General features: G+C 42.9%; 1 protein-coding gene across 11 annotated transcripts in view; it reads left to right on the top strand.

Moving 5' to 3' along the window:
* The window catches only part of TfAP-2 (transcription factor AP-2), a 445,395-nt gene that overhangs the window by 415,587 nt on the left and 13,451 nt on the right, over positions 1 to 16,357 (top strand). For all 11 annotated transcript variants that reach the window (XM_053793580.2, XM_053793507.2, XM_053793533.2 and 8 more), the window contains one exon: positions 2,842 to 2,960. In XM_053793580.2, the coding sequence (XP_053649555.1) occupies positions 2,842 to 2,960 (119 nt within the window). The remainder of the gene's footprint in view (positions 1 to 2,841; positions 2,961 to 16,357) is intronic.

A 16,357-nucleotide genomic window follows, 5' to 3' on the forward strand; every position in this document is an offset into this window, starting at 1 on the left:
ATTTCTGGCGCGCATCTTCTGCGCGTCATTTTCATACGGCCTTTCTGGACGCCATTTCCGCTTTTTTTTTTTTTTTACAGTTCACCTTAATTGGTCATTTCGACGGGTCATTTCCAGAAGACATTTTTATGTTCTCAAATGACATGACCGCACGTCACTTCTGCTGCGTGTCGTCTAAAGTCATTTTTTTTCGACTGACGAAGCATGTCGCCTGATGCTCCTGCCAGGTAGTCCACTGATTCGTAATTCATTGCTGGTGTTCATTATTGTTGCCATCGTTTGCTGCTCCTGCTGTAGCTCCTGTTGTAGCTCCTGCTGTAGCACCTGTTGTTTCTTCTGTTGCTTCTGTTCACCCCTTCCACTCTTTCCGTCTCCCACTCTCTCAACCAAGCTCCTTCCTCTCTCACCTCCCGGATTCTCTCTCACTTCTCAGTTCTCTTGTTTTTACCTCACTTCGCACAAACCTCGCTACATCTTTATAAGCTTTCTTCTCTCGTGCTTTCTTCTTTTTCTCATGTTCTGTTTCTCACCTCTCACGCTCTCTTCCTATTTTTCTTTTGGCTTCTTATTCTTCCATCCAGTGTAACTTCTCTCTAAGTTGCCCACTTCCTCACTCGTCTCTTCTCTAAATGCTTGTAACACTGTTAACCAAAGATCAGCCATCAGCCAGCCTGTTGATCCCACCTGTGCCACCATGACTCGTAAAGTGCCACCAAGGAGATTACCAGGTATAGTCTCCAGGATCAGCCTATAAATTTAAAAACACGTGTGCACATTTTCAGTTTCATTGACTCCAGTGATTTTAAGAATAAGAATTTTACTATATACGGTGATTTAAAAATTGTGTTACCATCAAATAAAAACAAATACTTCGTGTGGTGGCCAAGGTGAGGCCCGGAGGATAAGGCTGGGATGGGAGGGCCAGGGATGGGAGGGGAAGCCCAAGCTTCATATCACTGCGCCAGGAGAATCTTCACTATCATTAATCTCCCGTGCATTTACGAGACACAAAGAACATGAAAAGGCCGTAGTTAATTTAGGAGGCACAAAGAGGCGGGGCGGGAACGAGGTTGGGGTAGAGGGTGCATATACAAGCAGGTAGGAGACAATGGTGCATGGAATCTGTGATCTCATGCCCTGCCCGTGCCCCGGCGGAGGCCAGCCACCCTCTTCTCCAAGGGGCTCTCTGTCCATGATGGCTATGGCTCCTGGGTACCTTTCTCTTCACTGCTAAGCTGTATAGAGCGTGCTCTAGAGGAGACTTAGGCCGTAAGACCCAGTGGGCTCTACAGACGAGCAAAAAATAGTGTTTGGGAAGAACCTGGCGTTCTGCCTTCAACGTTTCACATCTCTCCAGATAATGTTCTGTAAAGTTAAGGCTAGAGCGCCAACACCTCACACACACAGGTACTTAATAGTATGTGTGTGTTCTTGATTTGTGTACGTAGCAATGGTATAGTGTAAACTATAAATAAAAAAAAACATGAACAGACTAGAAAGTGGTTCCCAGAGCTACAGAATGTCTGTTACGAAAAAAAAAATGTTGAACTAATTTATCATGCCATCTTTGACTTAAAAGAGAGGAGGGGGGGGAGAGGTGACAGTACCTCACAAACCTTTCTCACGCGTTTTATTGTGATTTCTTTTTATGTCGTGCCAAATAGGTAAAGCTGGTCAATTAGCAAGAACTCGTTTAAAATTAGGTCTTTTCTAAAAAAATTTCTTGTACGTTTAAAGATACATTTTTTCATTTATGTTCATGTAAAAATTAATAAATTTGTACCAAAAGAACCTTAGAAAACTTGCCTAACCTTCTTACAACAAGCTCAATTTAATTTAGCCTAATCCAACTAAATATATTTAAGATAGGTTTACAATAATAAACAAAAAATATAATATTTTCGTTAGGTTCAGAATGATTTTTGCGAAATTATTGCACACACGAATTTTCGCTTGCCTAGTTCGGCAAGAGCAGCGTTGCTATTTAAGACAAAATCGCAAGTTTTACCTATTCGGCACGATATTATATATATATATATATATATATATATATATATATATATATATATATATATATATATATATATATATATATATATATATATATATATATGGCACATCACGAAGTAATGCGTTCTCTCGCTCGCTCGCACGCTTGTGTAGCCTACGTAAGTACTCGACTATCTTTAGGAAAATTGTGGAGCTAATACAGGAACATGTACTCCCTTTGTCTCCATGGAAGGTAAGCGTGTGTGTGTGTGTTAAATTCTAGACATTTTTGCAGGAACGAGGGAAGCTTCACCTGGGTACCAGACGTAAGTTTAACTCGGGTGAAGGGAAAAAGAACAAGGTTAGCGGTAATGAATGAAATGTCAAGAAATTTTGAAACTGGAGGTTCAAATTTTTGTTTCCATAACTCACTGTAGTTTGCAGTTTTCCTTATGTATAATATTTCCTTGTGTATAATATTCGTCTTGTATTTCATTCATCTCGTTAGAATTAAAGGGTTATTGAAGCGTCTTAGTATCATTACCGAAGCATCAACACCCAGATATTCACAACACTGTTAAGTTTATCACAAATTGTGTAACATTTACCTTCCACTTGAACTGTCATGTCAGACACACTGGATGAAAGTTAGTTTAAACTATATTGCTAACTAAATAATGACAGTGACTGGGCAAATTAAAGTTGAAGGGTTAATTACAGGTGGTCGTCTCGTAATTACAGCCTTCCATCACAGAGGTTCGAAACACATTTACTATGCTTTTATCTGAACCTTGACAAGCTTGCCAAGTTCGACACATTGTTGATATTGTCTCTCTCTCCTCTCCTTGACAGAGCCAAAAGCAAGAACGGAGGGCGTATACTACGAGACAAGTTGGAGAAGATCGGTCTCAACTTGCCTGCGGGGCGAAGGAAGGCTGCCAACGTTACCTTGCTAACCTCGCTCGTTGAAGGTAAGAGGTCACCTTGCCTTGAGTGTTTCACCGGTCTTGCCTTGTAAATCTTGTGGATTATTTGTGTGTTATAGGCATGCTGCTATGGACGTGGAAAAGGTATTCCTCGCAAGATACCTTAACACTACAGGACCAGGATCATTCTCGTTGGCAGTCGGAGAATGCTTATAGATTTTTTTCTTGGTGGGGGGGGGGGGGAGTTGAAAGCTGTGTAGTGGGTTCGGTAATATTTTCTCCTTGTCTGAACTACGTTTTATTATTATTATTATTATTATTATATAAGGTTATTTCATTAAGAATTTTACAGAATGGAACTCATTGGAAGACGATCCAGCACCGATCGACTTCCTCTTAAATTCACTGAGATTAAAAATATAAGTCATAATTCCGTGGGTGGAACACAAGTAACGCTCACTCATGGCGACATTATTAGTTTCCAGTGATCCAGGATGGATCGAAACGTCGTAATAAGTTTTATAAGTGTTATTTGTAAAGCCTATGAGACACATTCCCCTCCAGAATTCTGTCTACAGCAACTAATATATTTTTCATGGAATTATAAATTTGCATAAATTTCTGTCAGTCTTTTTAATTATTTTCGTGGTGAGCGTCTCCTGGCGAGCAGCAGCGACGGGGGTCGCAGTCTTCATGAGGTCGTCTCACCCCCTGCTCTCCACGTTTCCTACAGATTTAAGACCACATTCTCGAGTTATATGAAGGTGGTAACCTGTCCCCTGTGTACTCACCTAGTTGTGGTTGCAGGGGTCGAGTCACGGCTTGTGTGTGTACTCGCCTAATTGTGGTTGCAGGGGTCGAGACTTGGCTCCTGGCCTCGCCTCTTCACTGATCGCAACTAGATTCTCTCTGCTTCTTGAGCTTTGTCATACCTCGTCTTAAAGCTATGTATGGTTCCTGCCTCCACTACATTTTGTGTGTGTGTGTGTTTAGGGTACCTCGTATTAACAGACTGGTTGAACTTACTGGTTGTCGTAACATAGGTCGGTAGACTCGGCTATCAGTACGCACTCGCACTACGGACAAGCCCTCACTGGCACCACGGAAACATACTCCCGCCACACGCACTCGCAAAACACACACACACACACACACACACACACACACACCCGGACACTATACACAACCCTCACATAGGAAAATGAAAGTTGTGGCGACGTTTTGGTCCGACTTGGACCATTAACTATGTTCGGGTTATCTGTGTATTGTTCCAGTTACAGTATTGTGCCTTTTCATTCTTCACCGCTGACACGCCCCACGACATATTGTTTAAAGGCTACTCGATAAAGATAGTGTATTTATTAAAAAAAAATCAGCAATATTTCCTGAATTTTAATATTGAAATATTTCTACGTAATACTTGGCCTTGCATAACACGCAAAATATTATTCACGATATTCGTACATTGTAATCTTTGTCATTCAGTCAGTCTGTTTTGCGTCTGTCCGTCAGTTCTGTACTGTCAGGGAGTCATGCCCACTGCGTTTATTTTTAAATATCAGTGGGTCGCTCCGACTCCTATGGCCTATCTGGGCGGTGGAGCGAGGTCAGGGCCAGCTGGCCCTGACCTCGCTTCGTGGCAACGAAATTGACAGGTGGGGGTCTTGTACCTGGCAGGTCTCTTAGCTCCGCCTCAGTTACTCTCTCGTTCTCTTTCCGACCTCCCTCCCCTCCCCGACCACCCCTCACACCTCCAGGCACCATTGCTCCCTCCTCAGCAATCTTTCAATTATTGTGGGACTCGCCTATGATCTTGCGATGGGTTAGGGCGGTGTTGGGAGCAGGTTAATTGGCTAAGTCTGTCGATTCTTCAGAGGGTCATTAAGGTTGCATGACGCCTGTTCACTACTAATTAAGAGCATTTCAATCCCTGAAAATAAGGATTTAAGTGTAGGTGTTTATATTCTGTGAAAGAGCAGGTGATGGTAGGTGAACTAGGTGTTGATGAGTGGGACAGGTGTTGGTGAGTGGGTATAAGTGTTGAGGTGGTTCTCCCTCCCCCACTCCCAAACACATCATCGCTCTCTGAATCCATTACCACCAGAGCTAAATTAATTACGTACCAAGCCCCCAAACTAATAACCATTTACTATAATCCCATTATCATGTTTTCTAAGCTTATTATCTTGTCCTGTTAACCTATTATCACATCCTCTTCAACTACTCATTACCTTATCTTCCGAAGGTAATTTAATCTCACGACCAATTACCCTCTTTCCTAAGCTCAACACATGTCCTCCAAACCCATTACAATGTCCTCTAAACCCATTACCGTGTCCTCTAAACCCATTATCATGTTCTCCAAACACACGAACACATCCTCTAAATATATAAGCATATCCAAATGTATTACCATGACCGATTCCATTACCAACTTCTATATGCTTTTGGGCTAATTTTTCATTGCTTAGCAATAATTCAGTTAAGTGTGCTCACCCTGGCATCATTTAAGAGGCTGATTGATCAGATTGTATTCTGACTTTATTATCAACATCAATGCCACTAGCCAATTTTTGTCTTGAGTCTCGTAAATAGGAAGTCAAGTTTTATGTGTATAAGCAAAGAGTACTGCGTACAGGAGGTAAAGTTTGTTCAAACGATGGAGCACCGAAGGGAAGCTGACAACACGATTGAGGTATACGAAAACGAATTGACAAAACTAGCCTTTATTTTTACCATCAGCGCAGCTTATGTCCTTCCCTATATACTGTGTAATACCGGGGTATACCTGGAGAGGGTTTCGGGGATCAACGCCCCCGCGGCTCGGTCTGAGACCAGGCGGACCAGGGATAGTAACAGTTGCTCGGTCTGAGACCAGGCGGACCAGGGATAGTAACAGTTGCTTCAGCGTTTATCCTAGCGCAGTGTAGCCTCTCAGTTGTCTATATTAATCAGTCTATCCTACCGCCGTTACTGTCTGGTTAGTGTTAGATGCGGTACTGAGTGAGGCTGTAATAGGTGGATCAGTTTTACTTACTGAAATGTTATTGTTTATTGATCTTCGTTTCATTTTCCAGTTTGCGCTGCTGTGTATTATTCAGTATTTTTATATTTTTATTAAATGTTTTCATTTCTGAATCTGCCCCAACCAAGTTGTTTGCATAAGCTCGAAAATAATAAAAGTAATTGAGTCTTGGAAGAAGTCTTCGTCTTACCAGAACTAACTTTATTGGTGTTGTTAGTTATTATTTAACAAACTTGGGTACACCAGCTATCACAAAAGTAAGAGACAACATAGACATAAATCTGTATAATTCTTTAACCTAGCTAGCAAAATTCTCTAGTTATTGACGCCTGCTCAAGATATGGGCAGGCTTCAGTGTCTTCCACTGCACGCTACGGCATATATAATTGAGCTAAAAAAATGAACTTGGCACTGTTGCATACGTGTCTTACCTAACAACTTGGCAGTAAGCCAGGGACATGGATATTGACATTTGAGGATTATTGTGAGTTGATGCTTATCTTTTTCAAGAGTGTGTGTGGGACTTTCACATCAGAGCTTATTTCTTGGGTGGCATTGAAAATTGGGTTGGGCAAATGTTTTGTGAGTGGGATGAATTGTAAAGGATGTTAGGTAAGACACATATGCAACAGTTAGACAACTTTATTCCGAAACGTTTCGCCTACACAGTAGGCTTCTTCAGTCGAATACAGAAAGTAGGCAGGAACAGTAGAGATGTGAAGACGATGTAATCAGTCCATCACCCTTAAAGTCGTAGAATTTGAGGTTGTCAGTCCCTCGGCCTGGAGAAGTTCAGTTCCATTGTCAGGAACTATCTGAAGATCAAGCGACAGTGCGGAGACTTAAATACTGTCGGAAGGAGAGGTGCAGGGTAGTAGTAGTAGTAGTAGTAGTGAGAGGCCACTGAGAGGTCATGTCCCTCTCAGATCCAACACTTCTCACTTGAAAAGCTTGTCCAAGGTGTTTTCTGTACCAAGATGCCACGTGTTGCAGTGTCTGACAAGATGAACATCAAAATGGTATACAATACCGACAGGTTGTTAGGTAAGACACATATGCAACAGTTAGACAACTTTATTCCGAAACGTTTCGCCTACACAGTAGGCTTCTTCAGTCGAATACAGAAAGTAGGCAGGAACAGTAGAGATGTGAAGACGATGTAATCAGTCCATCACCCTTAAAGTCGTAGAATTTGAGGTAGAATTTGTGTAGGCGAAACGTTTCGGAATAAAGTTGTCTAACTGTTGCATATGTGTCTTACCTAACAACCTGTCGGTATTGTATACCATTTTGATGTTCATCTTGTCAGACACTGCAACACGTGGCATCTTGGTACAGAAAACACCTTGGACAAGCTTTTCAAGTGAGAAGTGTTGGATCTGAGAGGGACATGACCTCTCAGTGGCCTCTCACTACTACTACTACTACTACTACTACTACCCTGCGCCTCTCCTTCCGACAGTATTTAAGTCTCCGCACTGTCGCTTGATCTTCAGATAGTTCCTGACAATGGAACTGAACTTCTCCAGGCCGAGGGACTGACAACCTCAAATTCTACGACTTTAAGGGTGATGGACTGATTACATCGTCTTCACATCTCTACTGTTCCTGCCTACTTTCTGTATTCGACTGAAGAAGCCTACTGTGTAGGCGAAACGTTTCGGAATAAAGTTGTCTAACTGTTGCATATGTGTCTTACCTAACAACCTGTCGGTATTGTATACCATTTTGATGTTCATCGAATTGTAAAGGACCTGCCTAGTATGGGCCAACAGGCCTCCTGCAGTGTTCCTCCTTTCTTATGTTCTTATGTTTGTGCTTGTACGATGGTGAAGGGCTCCTGCTGCAAGGATTTGAAGCTATCCTTCCTTTTGAATAAAACCTGATTGCCTCCCATTCTCCAGGTACTGTCAGGCCATGAGTTAGTGCTCCCCATGGTTATAATAATGATACCTCGATGTTCAGTGGTGAGGTGGGAGGCTGATTCTAAACAAGTTGTTCGCTATACTGAGTTATTCTGTACTGTTTTCATGTACTGTTATGCTGTGTTGCTATGTTGTGTGGTGAAATTATTGTATTTTCAAGGGTTTGATTAGTCTGGTTCACCATTTTGAAATTTTGGTGATGAAGCAGCCGACTGAACGAACCAGTGAAGAGAGCACTAGAGCAGGGAATACAACGCTCCAGGGCAGAAAGAGCACTCAAACAGTAGACAGAACACACCAGGGAGGAAAGAGAGCACTGTAGCAGCAGACAAAACACACTAGTTCAAAAAGTGAGCACTGAAGCAACGAAGAGAACACATTAGTGCAGATAGCACTTCCAGCAGAAAGGTGACACTGGTATTTCCGAGTTGCAGAACCCCCGAATGAGATTATATCCGAGGAAATCAAGTAAGAAGAAAGGAAATTGGAACCTGGAGATAATGACGAAGTGAAAGAAAGATATGAATACTCGCGTGTCCCTACAGGGTGGTGTGGTGGTGGTCGTTGTGTGGAGTAGTGGTATGTTTGTGGTGGTCCTTGTGTGCACTGGTGGGGGTGTTGGTGGGCGTTTGGCAGTGTAGTGGTAGTGTTGATGGGTGGAGGGGCATTCGCCTATATGTAGTTGCAGGGGTCGAGTCTCTGTTCCTGCCCTGCTTCTTCCCAGGTGGTGTATGACGTGTGTGTATTGTTGGTAGGTTGTGTGTACGCGCGCGCGAGTGTTGTGGGTGTTAGTGTGGTGGCAGAGGGTGGGTTGAGGATGGCTGAGAGTTGCGTGCAGACCAACAACTCTGCCTGGTCTGGTAATTACAGATTCTCGGGAGCCCGACCTGACCCACACCTGGACCGGTCCACCGGCCCTTCCAAAGCTGCAAGTTTGTAGTGTAAGTCTCAGTTAGGTCTTGGAGCATCCATGAGCAGCAAGCGGAGGCATTATCGTGCGAATTGGTAGGAGATAGCGACGTTAATAATGGCGAATAATGGTGACCGGGGTTCACGAGTTGCTGTGCAGGACGCGGGCGTGCTTTCAGGGGCGGGCCCGGGAGCCAGGTCGTGCGCGTAGGCGGGGTGGGCGTGCAGGTCTCGGTCGGCGTGTAAATCCAGTAGCCGCCCCGCATTCTTTCTCAGAATCTCCATGTACATTTATTCCTGAATATCTCCTTGCCCTGCTGTAGCTGGGGTTAGTGACACTGGAGAGGCAGCTGTGACCAACTTTCTGTAGGATGAAGCAGTGACACTTGTTCATGGCTGGCTTTTACAAGACAGAGGATGGCATCCTTCCGAGAAATGTGTTGGGTACCTGAGTAGGAGTGACTCAAGTGCCCAGTACAATTGTCGGAAGGATGCCATCCTCTGTCTTGTAACAACCGGCCATGAATCTCCTCCGGTTCCTCGGGCGATGCGGCAGGTGACCAAGTGAGATGCTCAGGTGATACACAGAGCACCTACACGCTCTGCCTGGCATGGATTACCCACGGTGGGTATCATGATTCGGTTCACTCTTTTTCTCTTGTAATCATCGTGTCTTGAAAAGATGTCAAGGGGCCCCATGATATACGTTGTGGTATTGCCAGTGAAACGGTGTTAAAACAAAAAATGCTCGGGAAGTGTTACCTCAGTACAAAAGCATTAGTGTTGGTACATAGGCATTAGTGTTGATACATAGGCATTATGGCGTAGGATACAGCAGCCACTGTACTGTAGGATGCAGCAGCCACTGTACCGTAGGATGCAGCAGCCACTGTACCGTAGGATGCAGCAGCCACTGCACCTTGTCCAGGCTTCAACAGTGTGGAGAGGAGAACGCCTTTTTTTTTCCTTCAAGAATGTAAGATTACTAACATTTTCAGTTCATACTCAAAAATACAACTGATACGCCTTTTACATGTTAGTGAGCAAGAGTACCGTAGAGACAAAAAAAAATCATAACCTACCATCAAGGAGTACACAGATTCCTTCAAGAGGAGTAGATTCGTTATTTATTATGAAATTCGTAGGGGCCATGCAGCGTCATAGGAACAGAAGACAATCAGCTTCCATTCGATGAATAGGAGGATAGGTTTAGTTGCATCAAAAGTCCCCTTTTGCTTGAGAGGGTGAAGTGAGGACCAGTAGTGCACCGTCGCCGCTGCTTTAAGATGTCCGCCAGTTCGGGGAGGTTAAGTTCATGAACCAAACTAGTTCATTTCCGATAGGTAAAGATTACACACATTTCTCTTAACTGTTCCAACAGTCATGGACAGCTAACACGGTCGTCAGCTACTTGCACTCGACTCGTGTCAGCTTTCAGAAGATCAGAGCAAAGTATATATATATTTTCAAACTTTCGCTGATATTCGTATGTACTCCGCTGTAGGGGCTCAAGGCCCTGATTATTCCTGAAATTTAGTTTTATTGTCATCGATACGGAATAGGAAATTGCAAAATTAAATTTAGTTAATAAAAGTTGTTGTACTCGTGAGCTTGTCCCATTTTATTGGTCTAATATGCATTCATATATCATTTCTTCGTGTTTATGCTGTCTCTGGAGTGAGGTGCCTGAACACGTGTGGACTGAGGTCAGCTTGAGGCCAAGAGCTCAACACACTGTCACAAGCCAAAAATTAAAATTTTCTCCTCGATTTACGACGGGTATTCTAATTCTATACTAGGGGCAGTCGTACTCGACCCCCGACAGTTATTCGGGTTGATGCTTTCCTCCTCCGACTGATGACTAAGCGGCACTGCCGAGGTTCGCAGGTGTCCAGGGTGACTGCCGAGGTTCGCAGGTGACCGGGGTGACTGCCGAGGTTCGCAGGTGTCCGGGGTGACTGCCGAGGCTTGCAGGTACCCGGGGTGACTACCGAGGCTCGCAGTTGCCCGGGGTGACTGCCGAGGCTTGCAGGTGCCCGGGGTGACTGCCGAGGCTCGCAGGTGTCCAGGGTGACTGCCGAGGCTCGCAGGTGCCCGGGGTGACTGCCGAGGCTCGCAGGTGCCCGGGGTGACTGCCGAGGCTCGCAGGTGCCAAGGTTACACCGGCAATCGTGACAGGTTTTCGGGGTAACACTCCCATCACTTGTCCAGGTAGTTTTCCTAACCTCTCGGCAGGTGTAAGAGAGGCTTCAGTTACACCCAGGACCGCAGTAAGACTTGTATCAGTGGTCTTCGCATGATAAGTCTTTATCGTGTCTTGGCCAAAGTCATCTTTTCCTCATCTGTTTCCTCCTCCGAGCAGAGTTATGGAGTAGGAAAATTCACAACCACGTCATGGACGACATCGACGGTGGAACTCTCACTGGCAACAGAGGAAGGACAAGCTGCCTGGCGCCTCCCTGGGTACCAGTTATTCCTGGGATTTCAACCATATATATTCTTTTACAGTGCAAATCACATCGTTTTGAAATAGCATTTCGTTATATTCTCCTACCCTCCCTCCCTCTTTCATCCCTCCTACTTACACAGGAGAACAAGGGATAAGACGGCATGTGGAAGACGAAGACGGAAAAGCCACAGAGATATTAGGAATTACTTGATCCGTAGTAGGGTATTGAAAAGTGAAGTTGGATGGGGTACTAGTGGGGGCAAATTCCATACATGGCTTCAAGAGTGGGTATTATAAGGCCAGAGAAGCCATAAAACTCGTTACTACGGAAAAAAAACACACGCACGGAATCAAGTACTGATAATGAACCTCTAGTGGAGGCGGATATGAAGCTGTGCCATTATAAACTCCGTGCAGGTGTTCCCAGCTAGGAGGATTCGCGCGCACGCTAGCTAGCCTAGCCTATATGTGGTTGCAATGTTTCTGCCTCTACCGCTACTACCTCATTCGAATCATTCCACTTTTCAACCACCCAGAGATTAACACTTACAACCCTATAGCTCATTTGTCTTCAGCTTCCACTTGTGTCCCTTTGATCCTGGTCTTGATTCACAGTGTCTGTTCGTATCTACCTTATTAAGTTCTGTTAGGATTTTCTTGTGTAGTATCATGTCTCCTCTTGCCCTCTCCGCCGAGGTCAAGTTCAATTTCTTTAGCGCCTCTCGAGGCCTGGTCACAGACCGGGCAGCGGGGACGTTGACCCCCGAAACCCTTACCAGGTATACTCCTTGAGTTTTCCCTGAGGTACGTTTATTGTCTTCTCTGAGGATGAGGGTCCCCAGTCCAGCTATACAGGTGGCACCTCCCTATATTTTATAATTACATATATATATATATATATATATATATATATATATATATATATATATATATATATATATATATATATATATATATATATATATATATATATATATATATATATATATATATATATTCAACAAGTCGGCCGTCTCCCACCGAGGCAGGGTAACCCAAAAAAGAAAGAAAAATCCCCAAAAAGAAAATACTTTCATCATTCAACACTTTCACCACACTCACACATTCACTGTTTTTGCAGAGGTGCTTAGAATACAACAGTTTAGAAGCATATACGTATAAAGATACACAACATATCCCTCCAAACTGCCAATATTCCAAACCCCTCCTTTAAAGTGCAGGCATTGTACTTCCCATTTCCAGGACTCAAGTCCGACTATATGAAAATAACCGGTTTCCTTGAATCCCTTCACTAAATATTACCCTGCTCACACTCCAACAGATCGTCAGGTCCCAAGTACCATTTGTCTCCATTCAATCCTATCTAACACTCTCACGCACGCTTGCTGGAAGTCCAAGCCCCTCGCCCACAAAACCTCCTTTACCCCCTCTCTCCAACCCTTTCGAGGACGACCCCTACCCCGCCTTCCTTTCCCTATAGATTTATATGCTTTCCATGTCATTCTACTTTGATCCATTCTCTCTAAATGACCAAACCACCTCAACCCCTCTTCTGCCCTCTGACTAATACTTTTATTAACTCCACACCTTTTCCTAATTTCCACACTCCGAATTTTCTGCATAATATTTACACCACACATTGCCCTTAGACAGGACATCTCCACTGCCTCCAACCGTCTCCTCGCTGCTCCATTTACCACCCAAGCTTCACACCCATATAAGAGTGTTGGTACTGCTATACTTTCATACATTCCCTTCTTTGCCTCCATAGATAATGTTTTTTGACTCCACATATACCTCAACGCACCACTCGCCTTTTTTCCCTCATCAATTTTATGATTAACCTCATCCTTCATAAATCCATCCGCCGACACGTCAACTCCCAAGTATCTGAAAACATTCACTTCTTCCATACTCCTCCTCCCCAATTTGATACCCAATTTTTCTTTATCTAAATCATTTGATACCCTCATCACCTTACTCTTTTCTATGTTCACTTTCAACTTTCTACCTTTTCACACATTCCCAAACTCATCCACTAACCTTTGCAATTTTTCTATAGAATCTCCCATAAGCACAGTATCATCAGCAAAAAGTAACTGTGTCAATTCCCATTTTGAATTTGATTCCCCATAATTTAATCCCACCCCTCTCCCGAACACCCTAGCATTTACTGCTTTTACAACCCCATCTATAAATATATTAAACAACCATGGTGACATTACACATCCCTGTCTAAGACCTACTTTTACCGGGAAGTATTTTCCCTCTCTTCTACACACCCTAACCTGAGCCTCACTATCCTCATAAAAACTCTTTACAGCCTTTAGTAACTTACCACCTATTCCATATACTTGCAACATCTGCCACATTGCTCCTCTATCCACTCTATCATATGCCTTTTCTAAATCCATAAATGCAATAAAAACATCCCTACCTTTATCTAAATACTGTTCACATATATGCTTCAATGTAAACACTTGATCTACACATCCCCTACCCACTTTGAAACCTCCTTGTTCATCCGCAATATATATATATATATATATATATATATATATATATATATATATATAATATTATTGAGTGTAGGTAGGTAGCTATACGTGTGTCCGTCTACCTCTCGAATATGAGTCGGCTTTATCATCTTCTCACTTGTGTGTGATTTACGTTCTCTCTCATGTCAGTTTATCTGCTTCTCTCAGTATCTATCATCAATATTTGGTAATAATAACAGTGTAAAAATAAGGCTTGTCCATTTTTTCCCCTCGGTCAAAAAAAAAAAAAGGCAATAAAATTCTTAAATTAGAACCAGAGACAATATATTTGTAATCTCAGTGGTTGTTAGATCTTCCTAAAAAAATATGGTTAGTAAATAAAAGGTGGAATTTTAATGGTAAATAATGATGTAACTTATGATCTGGTTAATAAACATCAATCGCAACTTGTATATTACCTGGAGTTTACCTGGAGAGAGTTCCGGGGGTCAACGCCCCCGCGGCCCGGTCTGTGACCGGGCCGACATAAAGATACAGACCACAGTACAAATGGGGTTAGAAACCATGACAAACGAGTCTTGGTTCCTTTTCAATTGTGTTGCGATTTCGTGAGTCAAATGATGCAGGTTAAGTTGGAACATTCACCAGCTGGCCCACACCCACCAGCTAGGCCAGTGTCACACAATGCTACCAGGATACTCTAGTTGTCGTTCAGACGGGGGAAAAAATTACCCAAACCACCTTGAATGTGTGATGGGCTAGATAAATGAGCATGTGAATAAACAAAACCGGATCCACAGCACCTACTGCCGACAATAACTAACAAAAGACACGTTGCAGAATAATTTTTTTTTTGCGACAGCTGTACACTGAGCGAAACGTTGACCAGTAAAAAGCTTCTGTAACTTTTATTTATTAGAAATTTGCATTATTTAAAAGCTAATCTTGATACACTTAACGCCTGACTCATTGAACTCAGAGGCTACGTGGATTAAAAATCCCAAATTTGAGTGGCAAGGCCTATACGACTATACTTTAATAAAAGAATAATAGCATGTGCTTATTTAAAATTACCCAAGCACAGCAGGCTAGGCATCACTACCAGCACTGTTTTACAACAATGCCATACAAAAGCCAAGCGCCTTGTGCTCGTTAGCTAGTAGGCAATTAGAAGTGTCCCTTAAATTACTCTGTTGACTTGCTCAGATTATAGTGCTAAGTGTGCTAGGTAATGGATAGAAAGATGTATGCTACAAATGAGTAATGGAGAAAGTCACAAAATGCAACCACTGAACAACAGTCACAGAGCAAGAAATTAAAGGATTGCCAAGACACTGCTGGTTCTTATGATCAAGCAAACTTTGCCCTGCCCACCATCACATACTGCAGTCAGACGACATGCCACCTACCTCATTTCTCAGGTGCCTTTGACTATGCTAGATCACGTTTTCTTACCTTTATATAAATCTGGAGTGACCAAAGTTCCCAGGACCGAAAAGTTTCCAATAAACATATCCTAAGGGATTGTATTTAGTCTTTTCCAGTGCTAGATTATACTTGATGTATTGAAAAACTCTATGAATCGCAACAAATTGATTAGTGTAGCTGTCTGCATCACTTAAATTAGCTATCGCTAGCCACAAAGAATGATTATTCCTGAGGCATCACTTCCTTCACTACTGTGTCGCTATTCTGCCTGAAGCGCTGTCGCTTTCAGTGTAACTTGAACTGGAGTCCCTACATATTCATGCACACACATACAAGTGACTGTAAGTTGTGTGCACCACCCAACGTAACTGGTTATACTGTCGCCTTCGGTCCGAGAGGCCTGGAAATCAATTCTCTCTCAGATGTAAGCTGTGTATGACATTGGTCACTATCCTGCACTCGGTACAAGGAACTTCTCTGAGTTGAGCAACAGCATTCAGCTTTTAGCTTCTCTTTACGTTAGGCAAATGAACAAAAGCACAACTAATTAGTTGCATTAGCCTTATCAAGGCAATACATACGATCCAAAGAGGCTATATATAGAGAGAATAGTGAGATGCAGAAGTTCTCTGGCCAGTGGAACACAGCACATGATTACTCTTATACTGACGTAATGTTTAATAACATTACGTCAGTATTAGTGCTAGAATTAGAGGGGACAGTTAAAATACGTGATTTTAACTCGGCATGCAGTTTATTTCTTATTAAGAAATCATTCTACACTAAACGTTATGAACATGGGAAATTCCCCCAAAACAATGTGAATAATGAGAAATGAACGAAGCCAAAAGAGAATATAATTGATCTCAGTAAGGAACGATCAGGCTCTGCAGGCCGTTTTCTGTTGTTTTTTCACGTGTTTTTACTGTCGTCGAAGTATCATAATCCAGCAGATAATGTATGCACAATTAACGCGTGATTTGAAGTATTAAAAAAAAAACTGACAATGGTCTGGATATTATTACTGAACCAAGGGACTCTCACAAAGTGATTTACGCCAGGGAAGTTAACTTGACCAGAAGAGAACTTGGCGAGAGGGTCTAGAGAGAGGAGAGAACTTAGCGAAAAGATAAATTATCGAGAGGGGGGGAGGACTTAGCGAGAAGGGAGGTAAATTAGCGAGAGAGTATTGAACTTGGCGAGAGAGT

Source organism: Cherax quadricarinatus, chromosome 20, assembly GCF_038502225.1.
Source record: "Cherax quadricarinatus isolate ZL_2023a chromosome 20, ASM3850222v1, whole genome shotgun sequence".
NCBI lineage: Eukaryota > Metazoa > Arthropoda > Malacostraca > Decapoda > Parastacidae > Cherax > Cherax quadricarinatus.